Source organism: Natator depressus, chromosome 1 (genome assembly GCF_965152275.1).
Source record: "Natator depressus isolate rNatDep1 chromosome 1, rNatDep2.hap1, whole genome shotgun sequence".
Taxonomy (NCBI): domain Eukaryota; kingdom Metazoa; phylum Chordata; order Testudines; family Cheloniidae; genus Natator; species Natator depressus.
This window is the reverse complement of record NC_134234.1, coordinates 37,532,196-37,558,709: the sequence shown is the minus strand read 5'-3', so window position 1 is coordinate 37,558,709 and position 26,514 is coordinate 37,532,196. Positions and strand designations below refer to the sequence as shown.

The 26,514-nt window shown below is 45.3% G+C and overlaps 1 protein-coding gene across 1 annotated transcript in view; it reads right to left on the bottom strand.

Moving 5' to 3' along the window:
- The window catches only part of DDX10 (DEAD-box helicase 10), a 336,928-nt gene extending 312,145 nt beyond the window's left edge, over positions 1–24,783 (bottom strand). Inside the window, exons 1-7 of the mRNA XM_074957670.1 lie at positions 24,595–24,783; positions 17,054–17,114; positions 16,715–16,845; positions 13,802–13,960; positions 13,250–13,370; positions 3,379–3,568; positions 656–782 (exon numbers count right to left, since the gene is read on the bottom strand). Coding sequence (XP_074813771.1) covers positions 656–782; positions 3,379–3,568; positions 13,250–13,370; positions 13,802–13,960; positions 16,715–16,845; positions 17,054–17,114; positions 24,595–24,777 — 972 coding nt within the window. The 5' untranslated portion in view covers positions 24,778–24,783. The remainder of the gene's footprint in view (positions 1–655; positions 783–3,378; positions 3,569–13,249; positions 13,371–13,801; positions 13,961–16,714; positions 16,846–17,053; positions 17,115–24,594) is intronic.
- Between the last annotated feature and the right edge of the window lie 1,731 nt (positions 24,784–26,514).

The window sequence follows — 26,514 nt, the reverse complement described above, 5'->3', positions numbered from 1 at the left end:
TTAAAACTAATAGTTAAGGAAACTACATATATTCCCTTACAGATTAATTTAATAGAAATTTTGTTTCTATTATTAAGTCAGCAATATGGCAACATGGATATTCATACCTTCCTGTATCAGAGAGACAGCAGAAATGGATTTTTACAACCCATTTGAAAGACTTGAAAAATAAATACATCCATAAAGCCTTTCAAATAAGGTAATCTGTAAGGCTGCTATTTAAGCAGTCAGAAATTATTAAATATCTATGGCATCATGGTGCAAACACTTAAACACCAGTACTTCAATGGACTGCTCACGGGAGTAAAATTACTTTCACAAGTGTTTGCAAGATCAAGTCATATGACCATAAAAAAAGTCGTCCCATACTTTCAACTGCTCTCTCTTCCGTGATACCACATAATTATTCATAATCGCCAGCTTTTAAAAAGTCGGCCCTTTACACGCTTTGCAAATAAAGGACAAAATGTCCCACACCAGTTAAAAATACAACCAGCTCTTACTGAAACAACTTTCACCATCTATTTTTTTAAAAACACACGTATTAATTTTGGCACTCTCATTTTACCATTTAAGTCTCTCTTGCAGATTTCAAAGTCATTAGTTTCACTCCCTCAGACTTGATTATATCCAAAGAGAGAAATACGAGTTGTACCTCTTTACAACTTGCATAAAACACAATGCTCTTCTTATTCAGGTGACTTCTCAGGAAGGAATACAACATGTTTATTTTTTGCTGCAGCCCACAAACAATATAATTCTGGTCCAAAGTTGCTGGGGTACTGAAAAACAAAAGGTCAAGTTAGACACTTCTCGTATCATTTACATAAGAAAACCAGAAGAGCCACACACAGGGTACCTACAGATCTGCCACTTGGTTTTCATCAGTCAGAAGTTAAATTTAAAGTTTCACTGCTTCCATATTAATTACACTGAGAATTTCTTTCCTATTTTCAGAAGCATGCCTGCAAGCACCAATGAAAGGCTCGTGCTTTTTGAAGACTTACGATTTTCTTACTAATAGCTTCACAATTTTTTAGATCCAGTTGACTATTAAGCCAAAAAATGCCTGTGTCTAAATAGTGACATTCAAACTGTCTTGACCTAAAAAGCAAACCTTTCTTTTTAGTCCTATTGAAGCATCATTTGTGCTTAAGGCAACGTCAAAGCAGAGTCTAAATGTACAAGAAAATAAATTTTTAACTGACTGCACTAGTTACCTGACATGCAGTGTGTCTCTGTAAAGGTCTAAATTGTCATCTTAAATTACTTTCAAGTTCTTTACACAACAAAAGAATAGCCCATGAAAGATTAGTTCTTAACGTACTTTAAAATGCTGCTTTGATGCTCTCCACCTCCCACCCCAGACTGACCAAACTGAAATTAAATGTAACTTGAAGGTGCCATTTGTGAGGATGAAACTGCAATGCTCTGCTCTAAATTTTTATTCAGCTAGTAGTGCTCTAAGTTATGCTACAGTAGTTGCCATTTTGTAAATCTCTTGCAGGAAATTGTTTTTCCTCAAACTGATAAAATACTGTGTACCACGGTCATAATTCTAAAACAAAACAAAGAACAAAACATTTTCCTTTTATTTTTCCTTCATCTTGTCGTCTCATTGCAGCTACTGAAATATTTCAAAAGCTCTCATGAGGCAGCATTATAATAAAAACATTCCCTTCTCAACAGGGAAATGCAATTGAGTGTACAAACAGCTATGCCAGCCCTCAAGCTAAGGTAGTTATAAATTTAGTTAGGTTTTTTTATCCTTTTCCACTAAGCAAAAAGGGGATTAACAATGTAAATTCTGTTTCTAACATTTCCAATTATTCAGGATCCAATTTTTTAGGTAATACTATCACAAGTGTATGCGAAACAATGGATTGAGAAGCTGATTAGAGTATTGGAGTAGTGGACTCAGAGTCAGAGCTTGCGTTCTGTTCTCCGCTTTGCCAACGTGTGATCTTAGGCAAGTCATTACTTCAGTGTGCTTTGTTCTCCCCTCCATCTGTATGTCAAGTAGGCAAGTATTTTTATACCTCACAGGGGAGCTGATAAATTTAATCGTTCAAGCTGGTCAGAAATTTTTTGTTGGAACAGTTACCCATGGGAAAATGCCATTTCAACTAAGCCAGACTTTTTTTCAAAACACTGTATTAATTTTGCTGAGAAAGTGAAAAGTTTTTCTTCTTGAAAATTTTTAAAATTTAATTTCACAACAAAGCTTTAGTTTCAAAATTAGACAGGTTATTTCATTTGTAGTTTTACATTATTTCATGATGGCAGTGGTAATACTTCCTATGTCATATGTCAAGTCTCATCATAGGATGCACTACTGCTATTATAGACAGATCATTATGACAAAAGTGTCAAAAGTCTATTTTTTTTATTATTATTATTTTAAAACATTAAGGGCAGCTGCTACATAGAGATTGAAACATTTTATCTTATTTTCTAGATAAACGAGTCTCCTATTTTTGTTCTAACAGAACAGTTTGGCACTGACATTATCAACACAAAAATAAGCAACACTCAGAGTACTAATTCTAAGAGCAGTTTTCAATAACTTTGTGTTAGCCTGGAATCATTTTTCTAGGATACTGAAAAACAGCTGGTCCTCTAATTTGTATAGCAAATGCTTATCTTATTGTCTAGATCCAGATGTCAAACCGTTTCATAAACACAGACGAGAGACTAATCTAGAAAACAAGATGTTCCAATCTGTACTGAGTACCAGCCACCCTTAATGTTTTTGCAAAACACAAAATAAAAATATAAAAATGAAAAAAAAATTCAAAACGAAGACAAGATTTTTTTTAAAAAAATCTAATTGTTTTAGAATTTCCATTTCATGGAAAATTTGAATATATTTGTTTTCATTCCAATTCAGAACAAAACCAAATTCTGAAACGTCATAATTTCCCATGAAACAGGAATTCTGAATTTCTAACACTCCATTAAACATTCATGTTTGTAAAGTCATTTGAAATCCTCAGAGAAAACAGCCTACAGAAGTGCAAGGTTTTACTGTATTAAATACTATTATCTCCACTTGGGTTTGCTCAGCTCCCCCTCCGAATATAAATGCCACTGAAGACAACATGAACCTTTTGCATCTAGTTATATCTAAAAAGTCAAATCAAGCTAAGGCACCTTGGTGAAAAGTATAAGCGAACCATGACTGGCAATGCAATACACTTCAGCTACTTGCTTTCAAAATAAAACAAGAATCAGTGTTTGAGTGGAGCAGGAAGGGTTTAACGTGAAATATGACAACATCCCACTTCCCAGAGGTGCTGGGAAAGAAGTTGAGAAAAGTGCAGCTATCATCACTTTCTTTCTCCAGTACAAGCACCAAGACAAACTACCACCACTCACCTGAATTTTGCTTTTTCGTGAACCCAAACATATTCCGGATCTTTTAGACTCAGTCGTGCAAGATCCTTCACTGATTTGGTTTGTGTCGCTGAAAAAAGCAACGTCTGGCGTTTCTTAGGAAGATTTTCTATAATCGCATTCATAGTATCAGCGAAGCCCATGTCCAAGATTCTATCAGCTTCATCAAGAACTAGAACAAGGAAACAGGTTTAGAAGAACTGGATTTTTAAATTGTTTTCAATTCTAACCTTGAAATTTTAAAACAAAACAAAAAAAACAAAAAAACCTCAATTTGAAGTTTCTGTTCCTGTAAAACCATGTTAACAGGAACAAAAGAGACAGACCAGGAATTACTTAAATTACATTTTTCACTGATTTTTCTTTAGAATTGGTCACACTTCATTCAATGCAGAAATGTTCCTGTAAAAGGCCTCAACTTCTCCAATAATCCATGAACTACAGCTCTCAATTTCATATGCAGAGGATCAGAGTTTCAAGCAACTAATCCACCAGTTTACATGTGAATTGCTTCTAACCAAAGGCGGGCCCGTTACTGAAATAAAGAAAGCTGGACATAAGGTGAAATTGCAGTTTGAGTAGTCAGGGCAATCAATTCACCCCTGCCTCTAGCTGCCATAAACACATTCAGAGTTGGGGTTCCAAAGGCTAAGGCAAGGGTCAATGCTGATTGCAGTTTTGTGATGCTCATTCTCTTATTTGTCCAGTATGAATTGAATTTACTATAGCGAGCTTAATATTGAGTATTTTGTGAGTTATGTTATAGGTCTGTAAGTCTTGCTATGTAACTGACTGCAGAAAGGAGCTCTCTCTGCTAGCATGGTAGCAAACTCTCCCCTGTCCCCAACAGCTTCCAAAAGCAATCAAGAAAATAATGAAACTAAGTTCTCCAAGCCAGTGCTGCAGATCACACGTTAAGCCTTAGAAGCAGGCAAGCCTTCTAGTAAACTGAAATCAGTATTCAGGTAAACGCTACAGTAGAAAAAGAAACGAGACCAACAAAAAAATATGAGAGAAGTTAATCTGGGTTGAATCTGGAAGAAATAAGGTTTCTGGAGACTGACTAAAGGAGCATACCCAACTTAAACCAAATTGGGTGGGCTATTAGTCATCACTTCAAGTGACCAAGAGAGCTATACCCAGAAAGGAAAGGAAGAAGGGGCAGACACATTTCTGGGATGGGTCAAAGGTAGATGTACAGGTCTGAAAACTACGTCAAGAACAAAACAGTGCTGCAGGGGAGCTGGCTGAGGCCAGTGATAACCATGGAGTACCTAGAAGATGCCACAGGGTGCCACGCTTGCTTTTAGACCCTCTGCTAGCCCTGCTACCTGTGATTACTACTGAGGTCAAGCAGCTGGCTCAACAGCTGCCTAGGGTGTGGAGGAAAAAAAGCTTTATCTGTACACAGCTGAAAATCCCTTACATTTCATCTGGGTTCTGTTGATTGACTGAGAAGTAGCCAAGGAGCAGCAGCACAGGATCTAGCCAACAGAGCTGTCTGAGTGGGAGTTTGGGGGTGGGTGGTAGTGTTCTGGTTTTGTTTTGCTGTTTGTTTGGGTTTGGGAGTGAGTTTGGTTTGGTTTGTTTTCCTTGACAGGACTTTAGGCAGGAAGGCTATGACGGATACAGAGGCAGCAATGTAGTAACTCAAGGAACGGAAGAGAGAAAGAAGATGACTGGATGTGGAAACTGTGACATGTACATGATCCTGTAACGGGTACCTGAAAAGAGTTTTGTTTGTAATGAAGTGTTGCCTGATAGAGCTGACGGAAGGGAAGATCCGAGGTTTGGAGATGCAGCTGAAAACTCCGTCTGAGTTCTGAAGGGGATTCCAGCAGATGATGGAGGGAAGGCGAGAGGAGGCTGAAGGGAAAAGTCAAGATTCACGGAAGTAAGCTGAACTGAAGAACTCTGAGGGGAGACTGCTGGGTGAGGAAAGTGACCAGTGGAAGGAGGTGACTACAAGAACAAGGCAAACAAAAAGAAAAGCTAGTGAAGGGGCTCAGGAACAGGTTTGCTGAGTTGGAAAATGAAGAAGGGGCACAACAGGCTGTAACTGAAGGTGGGAGGGCAAGAAAGAATAGAACAGCAGCTAGTCCTGTAAGAAGAGGGGAAGAGCCAATGGAGATACCCGGAGTTCACAGCCCCAGGAGGATACAGGATGCCTCACAGAAGATTGCAAGGGAGAACAAAAGACAAGAGGACTTGCAGCCAGAAAGAACAGAAAGAAGGCCAGAGAATCACAGTTAATCAGCTGGAAAAGGCAAGTCTATATGATTGGTTACTCCTTATTACGAAGGACAGACAGGCCTGTCACCAGAGCTGATCCAGAAAACAGAAGGGTGTGCCGTCTGCCAGGAGCTAAGATACCAGATGTAGATCAAAGACTGAAAAGGATCCTAATGGGAGTAGGAAAGAATCCGATTTGTTCCCACGTGAAGGACAATGACACAGCTAGATTCTCACTGGAACATATCAAAGAAGATTGTGCCAGGCTGGGGAAGACACTTAAGGAAATGGAGGCTCAGGTGATCTTCAGTAGGATTCAGCCTGTCCCTAGAAGAGAACGAAGGTGAGACAAAATTATGATGATCAACAAATGGCTCGTGCTGTGGTGCTATAAGGAGGCCTTTGAGATGTTTGAGCACTGGGATGCGCTCATGGACAGAGGACTGTTCTCATGGGATGAACTCCACCTGAGTAGGGAGGGAAATAGATGTCTGGAATGGAGGTTGGCACAACTGATTAAAAGAGATTTAAACTAGAATCTCAGGGGAGATGTTCATGTAATCTACACACTGGGTTCTAACACAGAGCGGGAGGAAAATCAAGAAAGAAAGGATACAGCAACGGGTAGGAGAATGGACATTAAGAGGAAAGATAGCATCATTAGTATTGGCACTTACATGTCAGGTAGGCGATACTGGCAGTAGAATGACTGTACCCAAATCGGGTGAGGAATCTGGGTGAAGCCAAGTGGCAACAACTAAGAGGTTTGTACATCAGTGCAAGGAGCCTGGGTAACAAAATGGAGGAACCAGATCCACTGGTGCAGGAAGTGAAACCAGATATTATAGGGTAACAGAAACATGGCAGAACAGTAGTCATGGCTGGAATACTGGTACTGAATGGTATGTGCTGTTGAGGAAAGATAAAGAAACAAAGGCAAAGGTGGTGCAGTAGCATTGTATATTAATGATGAGGTAGACTAAAGAAATTAGAAGTGATGGAATAGCTAAAACAGTCTGTTTGGGTCAAAATCACTTTGGGGAAGAAAGGTACTCGAGCAGTGGTTCTCAAACTAGGGGTGCCGCTTGTTCAGGGAAAGCCCCTGGCGGGCCGGGCCGGTTTGTTTACCTGCCACGTCCGCAGGTTCAGCTGATTGCAGATCCCACTGGCCGCGGTTCGCCGCTGCAGGCCAATGGGGGCTGCGGGAAGGGCGGCCAGCACATCCCTCGGCCCACACCGCTTCCCGCAGCCTCCATTGGTCTGGAGTGGCGAACCGCATCCAGTGGGAGCCACGATCAGCCAAACCTGCGGATGTGACAGGTAAACAAACTGGCCCGGCCCACCAGGAGCTTTCCCTGAACAAGCAGCGCCCCTAGTTTGAGAACCACTGGACTAGAGGATAGTGCTTGGTCTGCTACAGACATCCAGGATCCAATCTGGATAAGTATAGAGACCTCCTTAATGTTTTTAATGCAATAAATACTACTGGGAATTGTGTGATTATGGGAGACTAATTTCCTAGATATAGATTGGAAGACAACTGCTACTAATTATCGTAGGGCCCAGATTTTCCTGGATTCGAGAGCTGACATTTCTTCACCAGTCACTGAACAAAAGGTTATGTCATTTTAGATTTGGTATTGGTTAGTAGTAAGGACCTCATAGAAGAGCTGGTTGTACGGGACAACATTGGTTCGAGTGATCATGAGTTAATTCAGTATAAAACTAAATGGAAGGATAAACAAAAATAGATCTGCAGCTAGGGTCCTTGATTTGAAATGGGAAATCTAAAAAAATTAAAGAGAATTAGTTAGAGAAGTGGACTGGACTGAAGAACTCAAGGATCTGAACGTGGAGGAGACTTGGAATTACTGCAAATCAAAATTGCAGAAACTATCCAAAGCCTGCATCCCTAACAAGGGGAAAAAATTCACAGGGAAGGGTTGCAGACCAAACATCTCAAAGAAGGTGATTAAGAGAAAGCAGAAAGCCTACAAGTAATGGAAGATGGGATGGATCATCAAGGAAACCTATACCTCATGGAGACCAGAAAGTGCAGGGATAAAGTGAGAACTGCTAAAAGCCAAGCAGAGTTGGACCTTACAAAAGGGAATTAAAACCAACAGTAAAAGGTTCAAGAGCACTAAAAAGAAAAAGAAAACAAGGAAAGGAGAAGTGGGACAGCTAACCACTAAGGATGGGGTGGAGATTAAAGAATCTAGGCATGACCCAACACCTAAACAAATACTTTGCCTCAGTTTTTAATAAAGCTAATGAAAAAAGTCATGGGGTAGTGGCAGGGTGGCTAATTGCAACAAGGATATGGAGGTAGAAATTATGACATCCAAGGTGGAAGCCAAACTCAGACAGCTTAATGAGACTAAATTGGGGGGCCCAGATATTCTCCATCTGAGCATATTAAACGAACTGGCACATGAAACTGAAAACCCAATAGCAAGGATTTTTAATGAATCTCTAAACTCACAGGTTGTACCCTATGACTGCAGAATTGCTAATATAGTTCCTATTTTTAAGAAAGGGGGGGGGGAAGTGATCTGGGAAACCACAGGCCTGTTAGTTTGACCTCAGTTGTATTGTAGGTCTTGGAACAAATTTTGAAAGAGAAAGTAGTTAAGGTAAACGGTAATTGGGATAAAATACAACATGGTTTTACAAAATGTAGATCATGCCAAACCAACCTGATCTCCTTCTTTGAGGAGATAAATGATTTTTTAGACAAGGGAAATGCAGTAGATGTAATCCACCTGGATTTCAGTAAGGCATTTGATACAGTTCCACTTGGGAAATTATTAGTTAAATTGGAGAAGTTGGCAATTAATATGAGAATTGAAAGGTTGATAAGGAACTGGTTAAAGGGGAGACTACAACAGATGGCCAGAAAGGATTAAGCAGCTAGCAGGCTAATTGACTTAGATTCAACCTTTAGAGCAGTGGTGGACAACCTGCAGCCCTGAGGGCCACACGCGGCCCACCAGGGTAATCCATTGGCGGGCCGCGAGACAGTTTGTTTACATTGACCGTCCACAGGCACAGCGGCCCGCAGCTCTGAGTGGCCACGGTTCACCGTTCCTGGCCAATGGAAGCTGCAAGACGCAGCGCAGGCCACAGGAACATACAGGCTGCCGCTTCCTGCAGGTTTCCCACCACTGCTTTAGAGACATGTTAGAAAAGTATGTAAACGGTAATTTGGGCCATTCTATGTTAGACAGACTAGAACTTTGAAATGCAAACCTGTTTTACAGAATTAGAGGTAATACTAATTGCATGTGTTTACTTATATCTTGTTAGATATGTAAACGGACAGTTTCTGTCTATTACTAAAGCTATTGATTCAGAGATCAAAAGGGAATATTAACATTTAGATAAATCTTGGGTGAAATAATGTCATGTTTATGTGTCTCTTTAAAGTTTAATGATAAACTGCTTAGTGGATAAATTACCTTATGTTAATCCATATAGTATTTACTGGTGATGTTTAGGAAACAGAAGGTTACTTCAAAACCTATTGTTCTTCCAAGAACTCTGTACTGCACAGAAACTGTATAAAGACTCTTGGGACCTGATCCTTTCATCTCAGATCTGCTTGATGCTTTATGCAAGGGAAGCCTGAGTCGTAAGACTGAAATCTCCAGGCCCTCCTGGATCACCCTGGATATTAATGTTGGACTAACACATATGGACTAATTCTGAAAGAACTCTTTGCAGCTACAAAGCTCACCATCTCTGCTATGAAACTCATCTCAGAACTGTACTCATGTCTGTATGTATACTGATCTTTTAACCAATACTCTCTCTTTTTTAATAAATTTTAGTTTAGTTAATAAGAATTGGCTGTAAGTGTGTATTTGGGTAAAATCTGAAATATTCATTAACTTGGGAGGAAATGTGCCTGATCCCTTGGGATTGGTAAAACTTTCTTATATGATTAATCAGATTTTCAGTAATCCTCAACATATTTGATTGGGGTGTCGGGGTGGAAGCCCAAGGCTGGGTTGCTATAAGGGAACTGTGTTTTGGCTTCTGGATAACCAGTAAGGTATTGTAGAAGCTGTTTTGTGCTGGCTTTGTAAAACTAAGTATTGGAATATCCAGCAGCTTTGGGGATTGTTTGCCCCATTCTTTGCAGTTTTCCCCAATTGAGTAAACTCAGTGTGGCCCCACTGGGACCGGGGTCCCAGTGGTGTAGTCGGGCTAGGATACACATTACCACAGGTTAATTAGGTTTTTGGATCAGAACTCCACGCATGTCAAAAATTAATTTTGATATTGGAGAGTTTAAAGGTTTAAAAAAAAAAATCAGTTACAATGAGTCACCCACGGTCATATGAAGATCTTAACAGAAAAAGCCTTCAAGAATTTTGCTCACAGAGGGGGTTGTCTTAAGAAAAAGGCCCCAGAGCAAGAACAGAAAAAAATCTGTTAATGGCCAGTGATCAGAGAGAGGGTCTCCTTCACCTGCCCCAGATCCACTCCCTGCAGAAGCAATTAGAATGCAGCTGGCAGTAAGCAAGCAAAAATTAAGAGCTTGAACAGAAGCTGACAGATCTTTGATTATAGGAAAAGCAAAAAAAAGAGGATATGGAAATAGAAGGCCATTTAAGGCATATGGATCGGCTGGCTGCTGAGATGCAACAGCAATCTGCCAGACATCAGCTCCAAGTCTTGGAAGAGCAGAAAAAGCTCCAACAATCTGGAAATCCATCCCCTCATGACAACAGAAACTGGGGAAGAATTTGTCCCATTTACAAAGTTACTGAAGACAGAGAAATTTTGATCTACCTTTGAATGTCTATGTGAAATTCATCATATCCCAGGGGTACAGTGTATGCCTGTCCTGCTGACCAGATTGATTGGGAAAGCTAGGCAAGTGTTCAGTGAAATAGGTATGGATGAAGCTTTGAATTATGTAAAATATAAAGATACTGTGTTAAAACATTTCAAGGTTACCTCTGAAACTCACAGGTTAAAATGTAGACATTTTAAAATGGCTAAAAATATCTCTTATGTGGAATGTGCTCATAAACTGTTAGGTTTTGTCAGGAAGTGAATTAATGGTGAGAAAGCTTTGGGGATTGTCTGTCCTACTCTCTGCAGTTTGCCCTAATTGAGTAACTTCAGTGTGGCCCCCTGGCACCCTGGTCAAAAACTGATTAAAGGGAGACGACAATAGGTCATATTGAAAAGTGAACTCTCAGACCGAAAAGAGGTTACTAGTGGAGTTCCTCAGGGAACAGTCTTAGTGTTGGATCATATTAAAGAAGTTCTGTATTAAAATCACAAATGAGTTTGATTCCCCAGAGTTTAAATTCCAGGGTATTACTAATTAAGAGGTCTCTTGGTTTTTGGTACTGTTTCTCTCCCTCTATGTGTGAAACTTGCAAGCTGCTAATTGCGTTAGTACATTCTAAGACAGAGTCTGTTCTCAAAGCAATTCACACAGAGAGAGACTCAAAGCAATACTCTGTAACAGAAACAGCACCCAGAGACTCCCCGCCCTTTTGTTGTATTAACAATTGTGATTAAAATAGAGATAGAGGATGTACGTGGATGGATGCTTGGTGTGGATAATAACTGAATGATCAGGGAGGTGCCAGCCTAAGAATCCAGTGTCCATCGGCTGAAGAAGGCGTCAAGTGGAAATAACCAGAGGACCCCCCGGAGGGCAGACTGGAATCCACCCAACAGCCTCAAGAATGGGAGAACCAAAGAACAAGATAACATCTAGCAGCACGGAGCCGTCAGGAATGTGCTATCTGCTGATTGATTCAGCAACAGCATGATGAAGCAATTCCCATAGACTGGCATAGGAAGAAATTCCTATAAATATAGACTCTAAAAAGTGAGAACTTTGGGGTCTGATTGTGCAAACCAACTTCCAGGAGCATCAAATGAGCATCTGACAAGGCCCTGCTCCCTCCTCACGTCCAGGCCACCTGGCCAGTGGCTTGGCATGAGCAACTCTAAGGCTGGTAACTATGATAACAACCTTGAAGAACCTGTGTGTGTGTGTGTGTGTGTGTGTGTGAATGTGTGTGAATGTGTGTGAATATGTGTGAATATGTGTGAATATGTGTGAATATGTGAATAAATATGAGATTGAATGGAATGTTATAGCTATAACTAACTGCTTACTATGATTCTTTCTGTATTCACAATAAATGTGGTATTTTGCCTTTTCCCCTTTAATAAGATCCTGCTGGTTTTTAATTTATTGGTATAACATTAGGTCCAATCTTATTTAACATGGTCATTCATGGCCTTGGCACAAAAAGTAGGAGCATGCTCAAAAAAATCTGTGGATGACACAAAGTTGGGAGGTATTTCCAATCCAGAGGAGGTCAGGAATATCATACAAGAAGATCTGGCTGACTTTGAAAACTGAAGTAATAGACATGGATGCAATTTAATGGCGCAAAGTGCAAGGTCATGAACTTAGGGACTAACAACAAGAATTTTTGTTATAAACTGGGGAGTTATCACTTGAAAGGAACAGAGGAGAAGAAAGACGTGGGTGTACTGATTGATTACAGGATGACTATGAGCTGCTAATGTGATGCGGTCATGAAAAAGGCTAATACAGTCCTAGGATGTATCAGGCAAGGTATTTCCAGTAGCGATATGGAAGTGTTAATACAATTATACAAGGCACTGGTGAGACCTTATTGCAATTTTGATCTTCCATGTTTAAGAAAGATGAATTCAAACTGGAACAGATGCAGAGAAGGGCTACTAGGATGACCCAATTAATAGAAAACCTACCTTATGAGAGGAGACTCAAAAAGCTTGGCTTGTTTAGCCTCAACAAAAGAAGACTGAGGGGAGATATGATTGGTTCTATAAATACATCAGAGGCATCATTACCAGGGGAGAGGAGTTATTTAATTTTATCACCAATGTTGACACAAGAACAAATGGATATAAACTGGCCATCAGAATAAATTTAGGCTTGAAATTAGATGAAGGTTGCTAACTATCAGAGGAGTGAAGCTCTGGAACTGCCTTCCAAGGCAGTGGGGACAAAAAAACCTAACTGGCTTCAAGACTGAACTTGATAAGTTTATGGAGGGGATGGTATGATGAGGCCGCCTACATTGGCATGTAGCCGGTCTGCGACTGCTAGCAGCAAATATCTTTAACGGCCGGTGATGGAACACTAGCTGGGGACAGCTCTGAGTTACTACAGAGAATTCTTTCCCAGATGTCTGGCTGGTGGGTCTTGCCCACATGCTCAGGGTCTAACTGACTGCCATATTTGAGGTTGGGAAGGAATTTTCCCCGGGTCATATTGGCAGACACCCTGGGGGTTTTTTGCCTTTCTCCGCAGAGTGGGGCAGGGATCACTTATAGGGTTGAACTAGTGTAAATGGTGGATTCTCTGTAACTTGAAGTCTTTAAATCATGATTTGAGGACTTCAGTAACTCATCCAGAGGTTATGGATCTATTAGAGGAGTGGGTGGGTGAGGTACTCTGGCCTGCAATGTGCAGGAGGTCAAACTAGATGATCATGATGCTTCCTTCTGGCCTTGAAGTGTAAGTATATCAAAACAGCAGAACGTAAACAGTTTTTTTTTTTATAGCATTCAAACATTTTTAACTTACTCAACATTTGGAGATCAGATGCATGGAAATATGATGTTTCATCCATATGCTGTAGAAGCCGACCCGGCGTGCAAATAAGTATATTTATATGGTGGATTTTGTTGGCCTCTTGTTTCAGATCCTGAAATTTAATTAAAACAGTTTAGTTCTGATTACACACCTCTAAGCTGACCCAACACCAAGCCTACTCAAGCCATTTTAAACTGGCATCTCTTCAGCACACCCAGATCTCTGATTTGAATAGGAAGTGTTTCAGAATAACTTTTAAAGTGAAAGGTAGTCCTTGGCAAGGGAGTGCTGTTCAGACACCTTGCCTGGAAAGACAGAAGGCACAAGACTGAAGCTTCAAAAGACATAAGCAATAGAGCAGAGGAAAATACTGGGAAACAGTGATGCCGAGGTTCCCAGTAATTCCTCTTCTACCATGATGCAATGGTTCTCAATAGCTGCTCATCTATCAGCTATCTCCCTGACAATTGTTCCTCTAAAGATAAAATGTGGTCACTTGTACTTCCCATACAAAAATTTGAAAGTTTAAAAGGAGAAACAAACCTTTCCACCAATGATAAGGCCAGCTGAAAATTCATGATTCTTCCCCACTTTACGCAGAACCTCAAAGGTCTGGTATGCCAGTTCCCTCGTAGGCGATATTATCAGAACTCCCAATCCATCCATCGATGTCCACTGTTGGCGATATAACCTTTCCAAAGCCTGAAAATGTACAGCAGTTTCATTTCAAAACCTATAATTTCTACTGTATAATATGTAACCAAGGTAAGAAATAATTAAAAAGGCAGATAATATAAACTCAGCACTTATTTATATCAATATACACATTACACTTGAGAGGGCTTCAGTTTAATTATCGTTCTATCCTAAACAGTACTACTGATATTATTTGCTAAAGCAAAGCTCCCAAATAATGCAATATGAAAAAGACTGGCAGGACTGCACCGAGAGACAATCTGTAGATTAAAACAATTGCAATGTATAACGAATCCAACACTTAACACCATCCAATCAAGTCTGTATAGTCTATATGAGAATGGGATTCAGGTACAGAGTTGTACAATACTAACCCTTCTGCTGGGTACCAGAAATAAGGGTTAGTATTATTATGGGTACAAGAAATAAGCAGAACAAGTGGAGTACATAATTCAGCTGTAATATTTCTGAGTTACTCCTGGGGGAATTCTGCACCACTGTGCATGCGCAGAATTTATGTCCCCTGATGATTTCTTTGTTTCCCCACAGATAACCAACTTTTGATGGGGAAGCAAAGGGAAGCTACAAAAGCGGTCATACGACCCTCCCCAACAGTATGTTTCGGTTGCCAAGGGCAGCCAGCAGAGAGGTAAATCACTGTGGGGTGGGACTGGGGAAGACCCAGCTGGTGGCACCTACCCTGTGCTGAGCTCAGCTGCTAATCCCAGCTGGGCTGGGCAGGACAGGACTTCCTCTTCCCCCGCACAGCATCCAGGGCCAGATCAGATCCACCCCCAGATTTCTCCCGCAGCTGTAAGAAGCTCTGCAAACTCCCCCTCCCCACCGTGCTTCCTGCACGCATCAGTCCTCAGCTGCAGTGGGAGGGATCACTGTACAGAGAGCTGTTCCCCCTTCCGTCCAACCCTGTACCTCCAGACTCCCTCATATGCAGACCCTCCTGCCGAGCCTCACTCCCCTGTACCCAGAACCTCCCCAATGAGCCGCACTTCCCCTGCACCACCCCCAACAAGCCACCCGCACCCAAATCCCCACCCTACCGAGCCCCAACCTGCTGCACCTGGACCCCAAACTCACTGAGCACCACTCCTCTAGCATCTGGACATCCCCCCACAGTCAGACTCCCCTGCTGAGCTCTATCCCCCCCACACTCAGACAACCCCCCGCACGGAGCCCCAATCACCTTCACCAGGACCCCCATGCAGAGCCCCATTACCTTTGCACCCAGAACCCCCAACAAGCCCCTGTGCATCCAGATCCCCCCCTGCACCCGGATCCCCCACTGAGCCGCCAGCAACCAGATTGCCTCACACAGAACCCTCTCACCCCACACCTGGATTCACCCCCACACTAACCCCTCCACACTTGGATCCTGCCTTGCTGAGCCTTCCTGCCCACACCTAGTGCACCTGGCATGGAGGGGCAGGGCTCTGGGGTGTTTCTGGGGCAGACCCTATCCTTGCACTGTATCAGGGTTGGGTGCAGCCTCACCGATGAGTCCGTGTCCCCTGGGGAGGGGGAAGAGCTGCACAGTGATCTCCCACCTCTGTGCAGCCAGTGGCCTGTGCTCCCCAATGCAATGCTGGAGCCTCCGCATTAATTTGACAAATAAAATTTGCAGAATTTTAAAATATTGTGAGCAGAATTTTTCTTTTTTTGGTGCAGAATGCCCTCAGGAGTACTGGGCTCACACCTACAAGGTAGTACCACTGCTGAAACAAAGCATTCCAACTAAAGGTACTGCTGCCATGATGCAGGTCCACTTCTGCTATTACAGATTCACACACTGTCAAATTGTTGTGTTCAGCTATACAACAAAAAGATTTCACCAAGGCTGATGTGATATCCCTACTGGTGGTGCTTTCCACAGCCACAAAAGAGATCAAAACTTGTTTTCTAGCCTCCTTCTATATGACACTTAGTCTGAGTTATCACTAGGCTCCTTCTCTACAAATCCTTTTAAATGCATGGACATAAAAATGGATACAACTGTTTCAAGAGCTGTATTTCTCAATTACAGATATAAATTAAACAACATCATTTTCCTTCTTTGCTACAGTATGCAGAAGATTGTTCCCCCCATTTCCAAAACCTAAACATTTATTTCCTAATTGGGAGATCTAGCATAAAGCACATTTTAGTTTCTGAGAGGTTGCCTAAATACCCATTTCTGTTCCCACTGTTTTGATATTTACTTTAATGGAAGTGGATTGGGCCCTAAATTAATAATCTACATTGAATGCTAATCGTTAGTCTCATAATTTAAAACCAAATTAACACCCCCCCCCCATCCGCCAACCTGATCACCATTTGATTGGTTCCTCAATTTATATGCCAAATTGAAAAAAATCCTTTCTATAATACTAAAGAAAATAAATACAAAGTCTGACTTTCCAGCGCCCCTGCCAACAAAGCCGCATTCACACTGCCACTTCCATCGGCAAAACATTTGTCTTTCAGGGGTTGGGGGGGGGGGGGGGGGGCTTTTTTAAGAATCTGTGAAAGACAAAACTTCAGACAAGCCCAAAGTGTCAAAACATTTCTAGAGACAAAAATATACCCAGACCATCTACAAAACCTCAGAAAGCAATACGTAAGTTAGTCTGTCATAGCTTTATGTGAACAAATATTACAGTCAGTCAAATTATGTCTCCTGGCTCCGATTAACCAAAGTATGTGTTTAATGTACAATACATCCACTTTACATAGCTCAAGCTTCCAATGAGAAGGTAAATTACTTACTGGGATAATAAAAGCCAAGGTTTTGCCTGATCCAGTCTTTGCAGCTCCAAGTACATCTTTACCTTGCAAAGACAAGCCTATAGTCTGCCTCTGTATCTCAGTTACCATGCGATACTCTGCTTCTTGCAAACCTAGTATTTGGGAAAGGGGGGGAAAAAATTCTTACTTTTTGCCTTGGACAATGATACATTTTCCCATAAGGAAAAACATTACAGGTAGCAACATTATCTTGGAACTCTGATATTTAAAAACAAAAACTCCTTAAACTCCCAATGAATAAGACTGGTTAAAATTGATCTTTTATTCAAATACTTTCCTAAGAACTGTTGGTGCACTTACCTTTCAATGTTTTCTTTGACAATGGGAAATCTGAAAATCTTTCAATTTCATTGGGTTTTATCTGAAACAAAAGGATTTAATCAATGCTAGGATATAAGAATACCATAGAATTTAAATCACAGAGTTTGCTGGTAACATTGGTAGAATTTTTAGTGGGTTAATTCAAGGAGTACTCAGCAATCAACCTCAACCAGCTAACTGGAGGTAAAAGATCCACACAATTACACATAGGTATAGTTTGACTTCTACATTTGGGGGACCAGCTTCAGTCAGGCCAATAGGACTCTGCATGGGGGGCAAATTCCACAACTGTTGAGGCTTGCAGTTGGGGGGGGGGGGGCAACCTCCCTCCTCCCCCCTAAACTACACCCATGCATCTACATTAGGTTTATCTAACCCTGTCAATTTTTCCTAATCTAGACACATTTTAAAATGTGGAAAGTGGACCAAAATATGCACTTAACATTGCTCTACAATAGTAGCAGTTCAATTTAGATCTTAAATGTAATCATCTAAGGTCTTCAGAGACATCCAATTGTAACAATATGCTAAGAAACATAATCAAGGTTTAAGCATTCCATATGCTACTTGCCAAAAAGCCCAAGGCATGACATGCAATTAAATGTTCATACTAAATAGCTGATAAAACAGTATCAAACCTAAGAGCAGAATTTCTCTAGATTTTTCTGAACTTGTGCCACCACTGGGGACCCTCTGCTTCTCCCCCAGCACCTCCAGGGCCTCTGTGCTCCCCCTCCTTACACACACACCCTGACTGACCCCTTCCTTGCCTGCCCCACCCCCAGAGGCCCTAGCGTGTGGAGGAAACTGACCATGGGAGCTGCATTTGGAAAACCCCGGCTCCTGGAGGAGGGGACCTGCCTGCATGGCGCAGCAAGTAAGAGCTCCGACTGGAGCTGGGGTATGTGCCATGAGCAGACATCCGGTACGGAACTCAGGGAGGGAAGGCGGGGGCCACCGCCCTCCCTAAATGGCAGCCCTGGCCAAGGCTCCCACAGCTTTCCCACAGCTGCTTGCGTCAGCCCCACACCTCTGCAGGGCGGACAGCACAGCAACGAGGACAAGGGTCACGCACTGGCTGTATGGAGGTGGGAGATCACTCTGAAGCCCCCTGCCACTGCTGAGACATGGACTCAGAGGTGAGGCTGCACCCAATTCTGACACACTGCCTCCCCAGAAACACCCAGGGACTCTGCCTGTCTGCACTGAGCAAGAGGGACAGAGTTTCACATGGACACCAAGCCCTGACCCTTGATCCAGGTATGGGGCAGACAGGCTCAGCCTGGCAGGATCCAAGTGTGAAGGGGCTTAGTGTGGAGGACCCAGGTGTGCAGTGAGGGTCTTGTGTGGGGAAATCTGGATGCAGGAGGCTCAGTGAGAGTTCCAGGTGTGTGTATGGGGGGAATCTAGATGCACAGGGTCTCATTGGGGGGTTCCGGGTGCAGGGGGAATGGGACTCTGCAGGGTGTCCAGATGAAGGTGGTTGGGGGTCAGCAGCAGAGTCTGGATGCAGGGGGGAGGAGCCCAGCAGAGATCCAGATGCTGGGGCTCTGCAGGGTAGGTCTGGATGCAGAGATCCAGATGCAGGGGGGTGGGGCTCTGCAGGGTAGGTCTGGATGCAGAGAGTCTCCAGTTGCAGGGGTGGAGGTTTGGGTGCAGGTAGCACCAGGTGTGGCGTGAGGATTGGCAAGGGGTGGGCCTGGATGCATGGAGGTTGGGCAGATGGGGCAGCAGCTCTCATTACAATGAACCCTCCCCCCCGCAGATGAGGCGCAATGGGGGCAGGAAGTGGAGGGGGGAAACAGAGTTTCCTGGGAGTGGATCTGACCCAGCCCTGGCCACTCCTTGCAGGGGAAAAAGTTCTGTCCTCTTTTGCCCCCAGCCCGGACTAGCAGCTGAGCCCTGCCCCCTCCCCGCAGTGATTTACCTCTCTGCCAGCGGCACCCAAAATGATGCACCCGCACTGCTGGGGAGAGGCACATGACCGCTCTTGCAGCTTCCCTTTGCTTCCCCATCAGAAGTCATTTTTCTGCAGGGAAGCAAAGAAATCTGTGGGGGACATGAATTCTGTGGGCATGCAGTAGCATAGAATTCTGCCAGGAGTACTCTAGATATTCAGAACTCTACAGTACTTAACCCTAGCTATTAGAGAGGTAACTTCTCCCACCGTAACCCTGGTCTACCAGATATGCTTCACCGGTAAAATGAATAAGGCAAACTTGCAAGTTATGAAGACAGGACTTTCACAAGAGCTGAACTTACACTATTGCTTGTGTCAATGTAGCATATGTCACTCAGGGTGTGAAAAATCCACCCCCGAGCAATAAGTTATATTGACTTAAAGCGGTGTCTACACCGCACTATGTCGACGGGAAACGCACTCCCACCAACACAGCTTCCGCCTCTCGTTGAGGTGGAGTAATTACATTGACAGGAGAGTGCTCTCCCATCGACATAGTGCGGTAGTGAAGACAAGCCCTTATTCCCCACCAGATATGCCTGACCGCTGAAATAACCACTTTCAGAAATAAACGTGAGTCTCCTCTAAAAGGTCTTGCTTTATTACAATAATTCTTTCACACACGTACCCCCCTCCCACAATCAAGATGTTGCTCTTGCAGGCTGCAAATAAAGAAGAATTGTTAAATATCTGGCAGGTAATCAGGTACTACGTGATGGGAGACTGGCAAACGGACAAAGTTCTGAATTCAGTCGTCTTACATCATTTTAATTCTAAAATTTTCTCATTTAGGAACAATGAACTCACACAACCTTCTTCACAAAGGCAGAAATCTGGACTTCCAAATTTTAATGCTGTTCTGAATCTAAATTCATCACCATGCTGTAGCCTCTTTCTCCTATACTGGCCTCAATTTAGTAGTTCAATGTTGGCAGTAGTCATGCTGGCAAAGTGATAGAAAAGATCCATAGCTTCTGTGACATTGGCTAAGCAAGCAGCAAAATGAGACTGCTGCTTATTACGTCAAGAAGAGATTAAAGTTAAAGGAGTGAGTTGTGTTGGCCAAAATAATGGCACCTTTAGAACCCTGTGCACCTTACAAAATGTGTGTAACCCCTAAGTAGTGCATACTGCACAGCCTACCTAACTTAGCAAGTCAGATCAAAGTGAAATAACCAATGCTCAGCAAACCAAGTCATAACATCACCCAGCCAAGACTCAACTTCTCCATGCCTCAGGTGATCATATCTGGAAAATGAGGCTAAAAAAGCTTCATACTTAGATTGTACTTTTTCCGTCAGTAGATTTCAAAGCATTTTACAAGAGCAGACAACCATAATCATCTCCATTTTACAGTTGCCTACACAACATACAGAAATAGGCATTTCATGTCAGAGGCACTGCAATCTAGTGGATAAATTATGGGCCTAACTCCCCTGCCCTCCCGCCGCAAAGAGATCAGGGTTCTGCCACAAATTTGCTATGCAACCTTTGTCAAATCACTTCAACTCTGTTCCTCCAGCTCAAAAAGATGCATGGACATTCCCCAAAAGGCAGGGGTAGTCAGTTCTCTAGATCTAGGACTTTCATTTCTGAAAGTTAATCCACCACGCCAACTCAGAGGCCAACCACCAAAACACTAATTTTTCACTGTTTATAGCACCATTTACTTCACCAATGGTGAAAACTGGACTGTTTCTATTAATGGCAATTTCTGAAACACTTCACTTACTTACGCACAAGCCAATATCAAAGGCGACCCACATTTCAAATTTTACACTGTGATGCAATGTAGTGGCAGACAGAGAAACACAAAGAAACATTAGAAACTTTGCAAACATTTCAAAAAGGAATGATTTTAAGTCCTTTAACCTCAAGAAATCCTTAATATAATCCAGGCAGAACATATTTCAGTTGTCAATGAGGCTTAATCCTAAAAATCTGAAGGCATGAGGATTTCCCCGACCCACTTCCTTTGGAATTTCAACAGTAATTCCAATCAGCATTCTAACAGGGCTGTGGTTACAGCTTTAATTTCAAAGAGGTTAGTACCTCTCCATATTAAACGACACATACCTGCAAAAAGAGAACGAGAGTCACAACTCCAGAAACACAGACTTTTACCATTTGAGCCGAAGGAAGATCTTTCTTAGTTGTCAGCTATACAACAGCCCTTTTCTTTCTAAAAGGCAACCAGGTAAGGTGCTCTCTCACACAGTGCCTAATTGTGCTACCACTAAAGTCAGTAAAAAAAACTGGTGTTAAAATCAGAGCAGGATTGGGCCCAAATGTAACCCCAAAAAACCCTAATACCTTTGTTTAGCTACAACCCTTATTTTCCCCTTCCATATGTAGCCAGCATAGAACAATAATCAAAATATAATTCTATATAAAGTCTGAAGATGTAGTAACAGGTCATTTTTAAGCTAGAAGGAGACAAAGAAACTAAGGTGCTTTTAATTATGGCAAGTAACTTAAGCAATTTTATTTAACAATCTTCAGGCCAAATGACTTTTCCAAGATAAAGTCACAGGAGTTCTAATATGGAGTCGTACAATGGAAGCTTGCTGAATCCTTATCTATGGAGAGGTTACTCCCTCTCCATAAAAACTAGGGCCCTACCAATCTCAGGGACATGAAAAAGGAGTCACAAACTGTGAAATAAGACATTTCCTGTGAAATCCAATCTCCCTATGATGCTGCGAGTGCCGGGCTCCTGCCAGGGCTCAGGGTTTCCACCTCCACTGCTCCTGCCAGGGCTCAGGGCACCCAGGCTTCCACCTCCATGGCTCCTGCTGGGCTTGGGACACCCGGGCTCAGGGCTTCCACCTCCACAGCTCCTGCGGGGACTCAGGGCTTCCACCTCTGCAGATTCTGCCAGGGCGCAAGGTGCCCATTTTTTCAGGAGCCCCCACACTGGCCAGGGCTCCTGGGCACAATTAATCTGCCACTGGCTGGGACTAACAGCTAGGAGCCCCTGGCTGAAGTGCTCCCAGTAGCAAGGGGGAGATCACACCCACCCCCGGGAACCTCCTCCAGCTGCAGGAAGCTCTGGAGCTGCTGCCCAGCCTGGGAGCTTCCTGCAGCCCAGGGAGGTATCCAGAGGTGGGTCTGATCTCCCCCTGAGAGGGGCCATGCAGGAGAAGAACAAGTCCTGTCCATCCCTAGCCGGCTGGGGCTAGCAGCTAGAGGCCTCTGGCTGGGGCGCTCACAGCATCACAGGGGGAGATCAGACTCATCCCAACTTCTGGAAGCCTCTTCCTTCAGGAAGATCCACGGCTGCTGCCTTCAGAGCCCAACTGTGAAGGCAGCATAGAAGTGAGCGTGTCAACCCCGCAACCCCCCTAGAGCAGCCTTGCAACCCCCCAACAATCCCCTTTTGGGTTGGGACCCCCACCGTTACAACACCCTGAAATTTCAGGTGTAAACATATGAAAACATGAAATTGACTTATTTTCAAATCTGATGGCCATGAAATTGACCAAAATGGACTGTGAATTTGGTAGGGCCCTAATAATAAAAGAAAGTTTATCACTGCTGTACTCAGTCTCATAGTGTGCTCTATCACAAACGTGACAAAACCCAATACAAGAATATATCACCAATTATGGGTTTTGCTCACAAGAGTGAAACAAGCCTAATTGAGGAAACCATACACTCATGCCCACACAGTAGTCTTAAATAGATAGATTACTCTGTGCTTCATCCCACATGTAGTGAAGGTTGACTGACATGTTCCGTCCAAGGGGTGGCTGCAATTCAGCAAAGGATGAAATAATACCATGTGTAAAGCACTGAGATCCTTCAGGATAAAAGGCACCATATGAACATAAAGTGTTATTAATAGTCACAGCCACACATCTAATAACCAGAGGACTAAACCTGTAACCAGAGTTTGGTTCAAATGATTCCTTTCCTGCTCAGTGGGGTCCAAGAGCTGTGCTATGGTGAGAATGCCCATCCCCATGCCCCTTACTTGACTACTGGTAGAGAAGAAGGGCTTGCCCCTGAACTCACATATTTTTCTGTTAGATTTGGCTACCAAGTGCCTGTTTAATTTGATGGTTTCCCAGTCTGCTGAGAGGAATGGAAATCTTCTTCTCTCCAATATGCAAATTCATCCCTGCTGTCTAGTTAGAGGGAACCAATACCATTCTCTCCATCCATCCCTATTCTCTCCCATTCCTATCAGCTGCTTCTTCCCTTCTCCGAGTTTTGCTTTTTAGGCTATGGCTGCATTACAGCTCATACAGCAGCACAGCTGTAGTACTGTAAGGTCTCCCATATAGCCACTTTATGCCAGCAGCAGAAGGATCTCCTGCCAGCATAATTAAACCACCCCCAACGAGAGGCAGTAGCTATGTCAGCGAGAGAGCATCTCCTGCCGACACAGTGCTATTCACTCCAGTGCTTTTGTCGGTGAAACTTATGTCAGTCAGGGGTGTGCTTTTTCACACCCCGACCAACAAGTTTTACTGACAAAAGTGCTAGTGTAGACAAAGCCTTAATCACCACACAGGATCTCATCTTGACTGGGTAGCAGTGCCAGAGCAAAACTGAAGAGATCCCAGTTGCCCTCTGACACTCCTGTTGGGGAAACCAGTGAGATAAGAATCATGTCAGTTGCACTCTACTGGTGGGGTCCTAATGGTTAAGGAAACCTTCCCACTTGCTAAAGTGGAGAGGCATTTTACAAACCTCCATAATAGATAAGCACCATCCCCAACAACAAAAAGATTGCAACTAGTACAGAATGAAGCACTCTCCCCCCACAATCACACACTCACTTCTTCCCCCCCTGCAATCTTCACACCTAGATACCTCTACCCCCACCCCCGACCATGGGTGGCTCAGCTGACACCAGCTAATATCTCCCTCATTCCTGGACATTGCTGCTCTAGTAGGCTGATGCCATCACATCTCCCACAGCAATACCACAGCTGAGCTACACCCCAGCCAAGCCCATGTCTCCCCCCATATAAACTCCACGTGGAGCCACCTCAACCTGACTGATTCCGGATCAGGATTTATCTTCTCAGTGAATGTCTCCCTTGACCTCCAGAAAGGGTTATTCTAGCTGGTCAATGCCTCTCAGTGGGTGAGCTCGAGCTCCAGTCAGCACCACTCTAGCCAGATAAATACCCTCTTCTCCTAGTAAGTGCCCTTCGCTTCTGAGATAACTACTCCAGCCAAACCACGCCGTCTCTGGAGGGCTCCTCTGGGCATTACCCACTGGGTGCCCCCTTCACCTCCCGGCAGCGATGCTCTAGCCTAGCAATGCCCCTTTTCACCACCAATGGGTGCCCCTACCCTGGCTAGCATCACCTCTCCCCAGGGCAGCCCCGCACCCACCGGACGGGCAGACAGTGCCCCTTGCCCCCCGCCGGGTGCCCCGCACCACCGGACGGGCAGACAGTGCCCCTTGCCCCCCGCCGGGTGCCCCGCACCCCAGGACATCCCTACTCGACGATGGGAAATGCCCCACCCCAGGCAGCACGGCTTTTTCCCCATGCTCCGTCCCCCTCGCTCCCCCGGGAGATAGCGTGGCCCGGCCCCTCACCTCCGGGTAGCGCTGCTCCAGCCGGGCGATCCCCTCGCGCTCCACCTCCCACTCCGGCCGCTTCCGCTGCTTCTGCTGCAGCCGCAGCTTGTTCTTGCGCTTGGTGTATTTCTTCTTCCAGCGCTCGAAGCTGCGCACCGGGTCCGGGCCCCCGCCGCCCGCGCGGCGCCCCGAGCCGCCCATGCCGCGCTCACTCGCTCGCCCGCCCGCCTGCCCGCAGCCTCCCGCAGTCCCGGCCTGGGACCAACACGCGCTGCGGCGGCGGCGGCTGCGGCTGCCGGGACCGTCGCAGGGAGAGCGCGTCACCCGGTCCCGCCCCTGGGGCTGCCCGGACTCCTCCCACAGGCCGGCGTGGGGACGGAGGCCCCGCCCTGAGGGATGGGGGCGGGGCCAAGGACCCGCCTGACTCGCCCCAGCGCAGGGCTTGTGTCCCCCTCAGTGCGCGAGGCCCCCTGCTCGTTGCCTGGCAGCCGCGCTCAGTCTAGGGTTGCCAACTTTCTAGTCACCAACACTGAACACCCTAGCCCCGCCCCTTCCCCGAGGTCCCGCCCCCGATCCCTACATTCGCCCTCCTTCGGCGGCTCGTTGTCCCCCGCCCTCTCTTACTTTCACTGGGCTGGGGCAAGGAGATGGGGTGCGGGAGGGGGTGAGGGCTCCGGCTGGGGGTGTGGGCTCTGGGGTGGGGCCAGGGATGAGGGGTTTGGGGTGCAGGAGGGGGCTCCAGGCTCGGGGGTGGGGCTGAGGGATTCGGAGCAAGGGAGGGGGTTGCAGGTTGAGGCAGGGGGTTGGGGTGCAGGAGGGGGTGAGGGCTCTGGGGTGGGGCTGGGGATGAGGGGTTCAGGGCGTGGGAGGGGGCAGGAGGGTGGGGTGCAGGCTCTGGGGTGGGGCTGGAGGGTGCTCTAGGTTTGGAGGGGCTGGGGCAGGGGGTTGGGGCATGGGCTTACCTCACAAGCTGCCGGGCAGCGCAGTTAAGGCAGGCTGTCTGCCTGTCCTGGCACTGTGCTGCGTGCGCCCCGGACGCACCCAGCAGGTCCAGGTCCTAGGCAGGGGGGCCAAGAAGCTCCACACGCCGCTCTCGCCCACAGGCACTGCCCTCTACCCCAGCTCCCATTGGCCAGTTCCCGGCTAAAGGGAGCGTGGAGCTGGTGCTCGTGGCAAGGGCAGCGTGCGGAGCCCTGTGGCTCCCCCCGCCTAGGAGCCAGACCTGCTGGCCGTTTCTGGGGCACAGCGTGGTGCCAAACAGGACAGGTAGGGACTAGCCTGCGTTGGCAGTGCTGACCGGAGCCACCAGTGTCCCTTTTCGACCAGGTGTTCTGGTCGAACACCGCACACCTGGTCACCCTAGCTCAGTCCCATGCAGGTCACGCGCCTGTCAACAACCTCCTAAGGTTGCCAATTTTCTAATCACACAAAACCGAACACGCTTGCCTTGCCACTTGCCCTGAGGCCCTGCCCCTTCTCAGAGGCCCTGACCTCCACTCACTCCATCCCCAGTCCCTCCCTTGTTCGCTCTCCCCTCACTCTTCATCACATCGCTCGCTCTCTCCCCCTCCCCTCACTCACTATCACCAGGCTGGGGCAGGGGGTTGGGATGCGGCAAGTGGTGTGGGCTCCAGGAGGGAGTTTGGGTGCAGGAGGGGGTTCCGACTTGGGTCAGGGGATTGAGGTGCAGGAGGGGGAGTGGGGTGCGGGCTTCGTGTGGAAGTTTGGGTGAGAGAGGGGTTTCCGACCTAGGCAGGGGTTTGGGGTATGGGTGGGGGTTCAGGGTGCATGCTCTGGATGGGCAGCACTTACCTGAGGTGGCTCCCAGACGCAGCCAGCATGTCTGGATCCTAGGCGCAGGGGTGGCCAGGTGGCTCTGTGCGCTGCCCGCGCCTGCAGGTGCCACTCCCGCAGCTCCCATTGGCCGTGGTTGCCGGC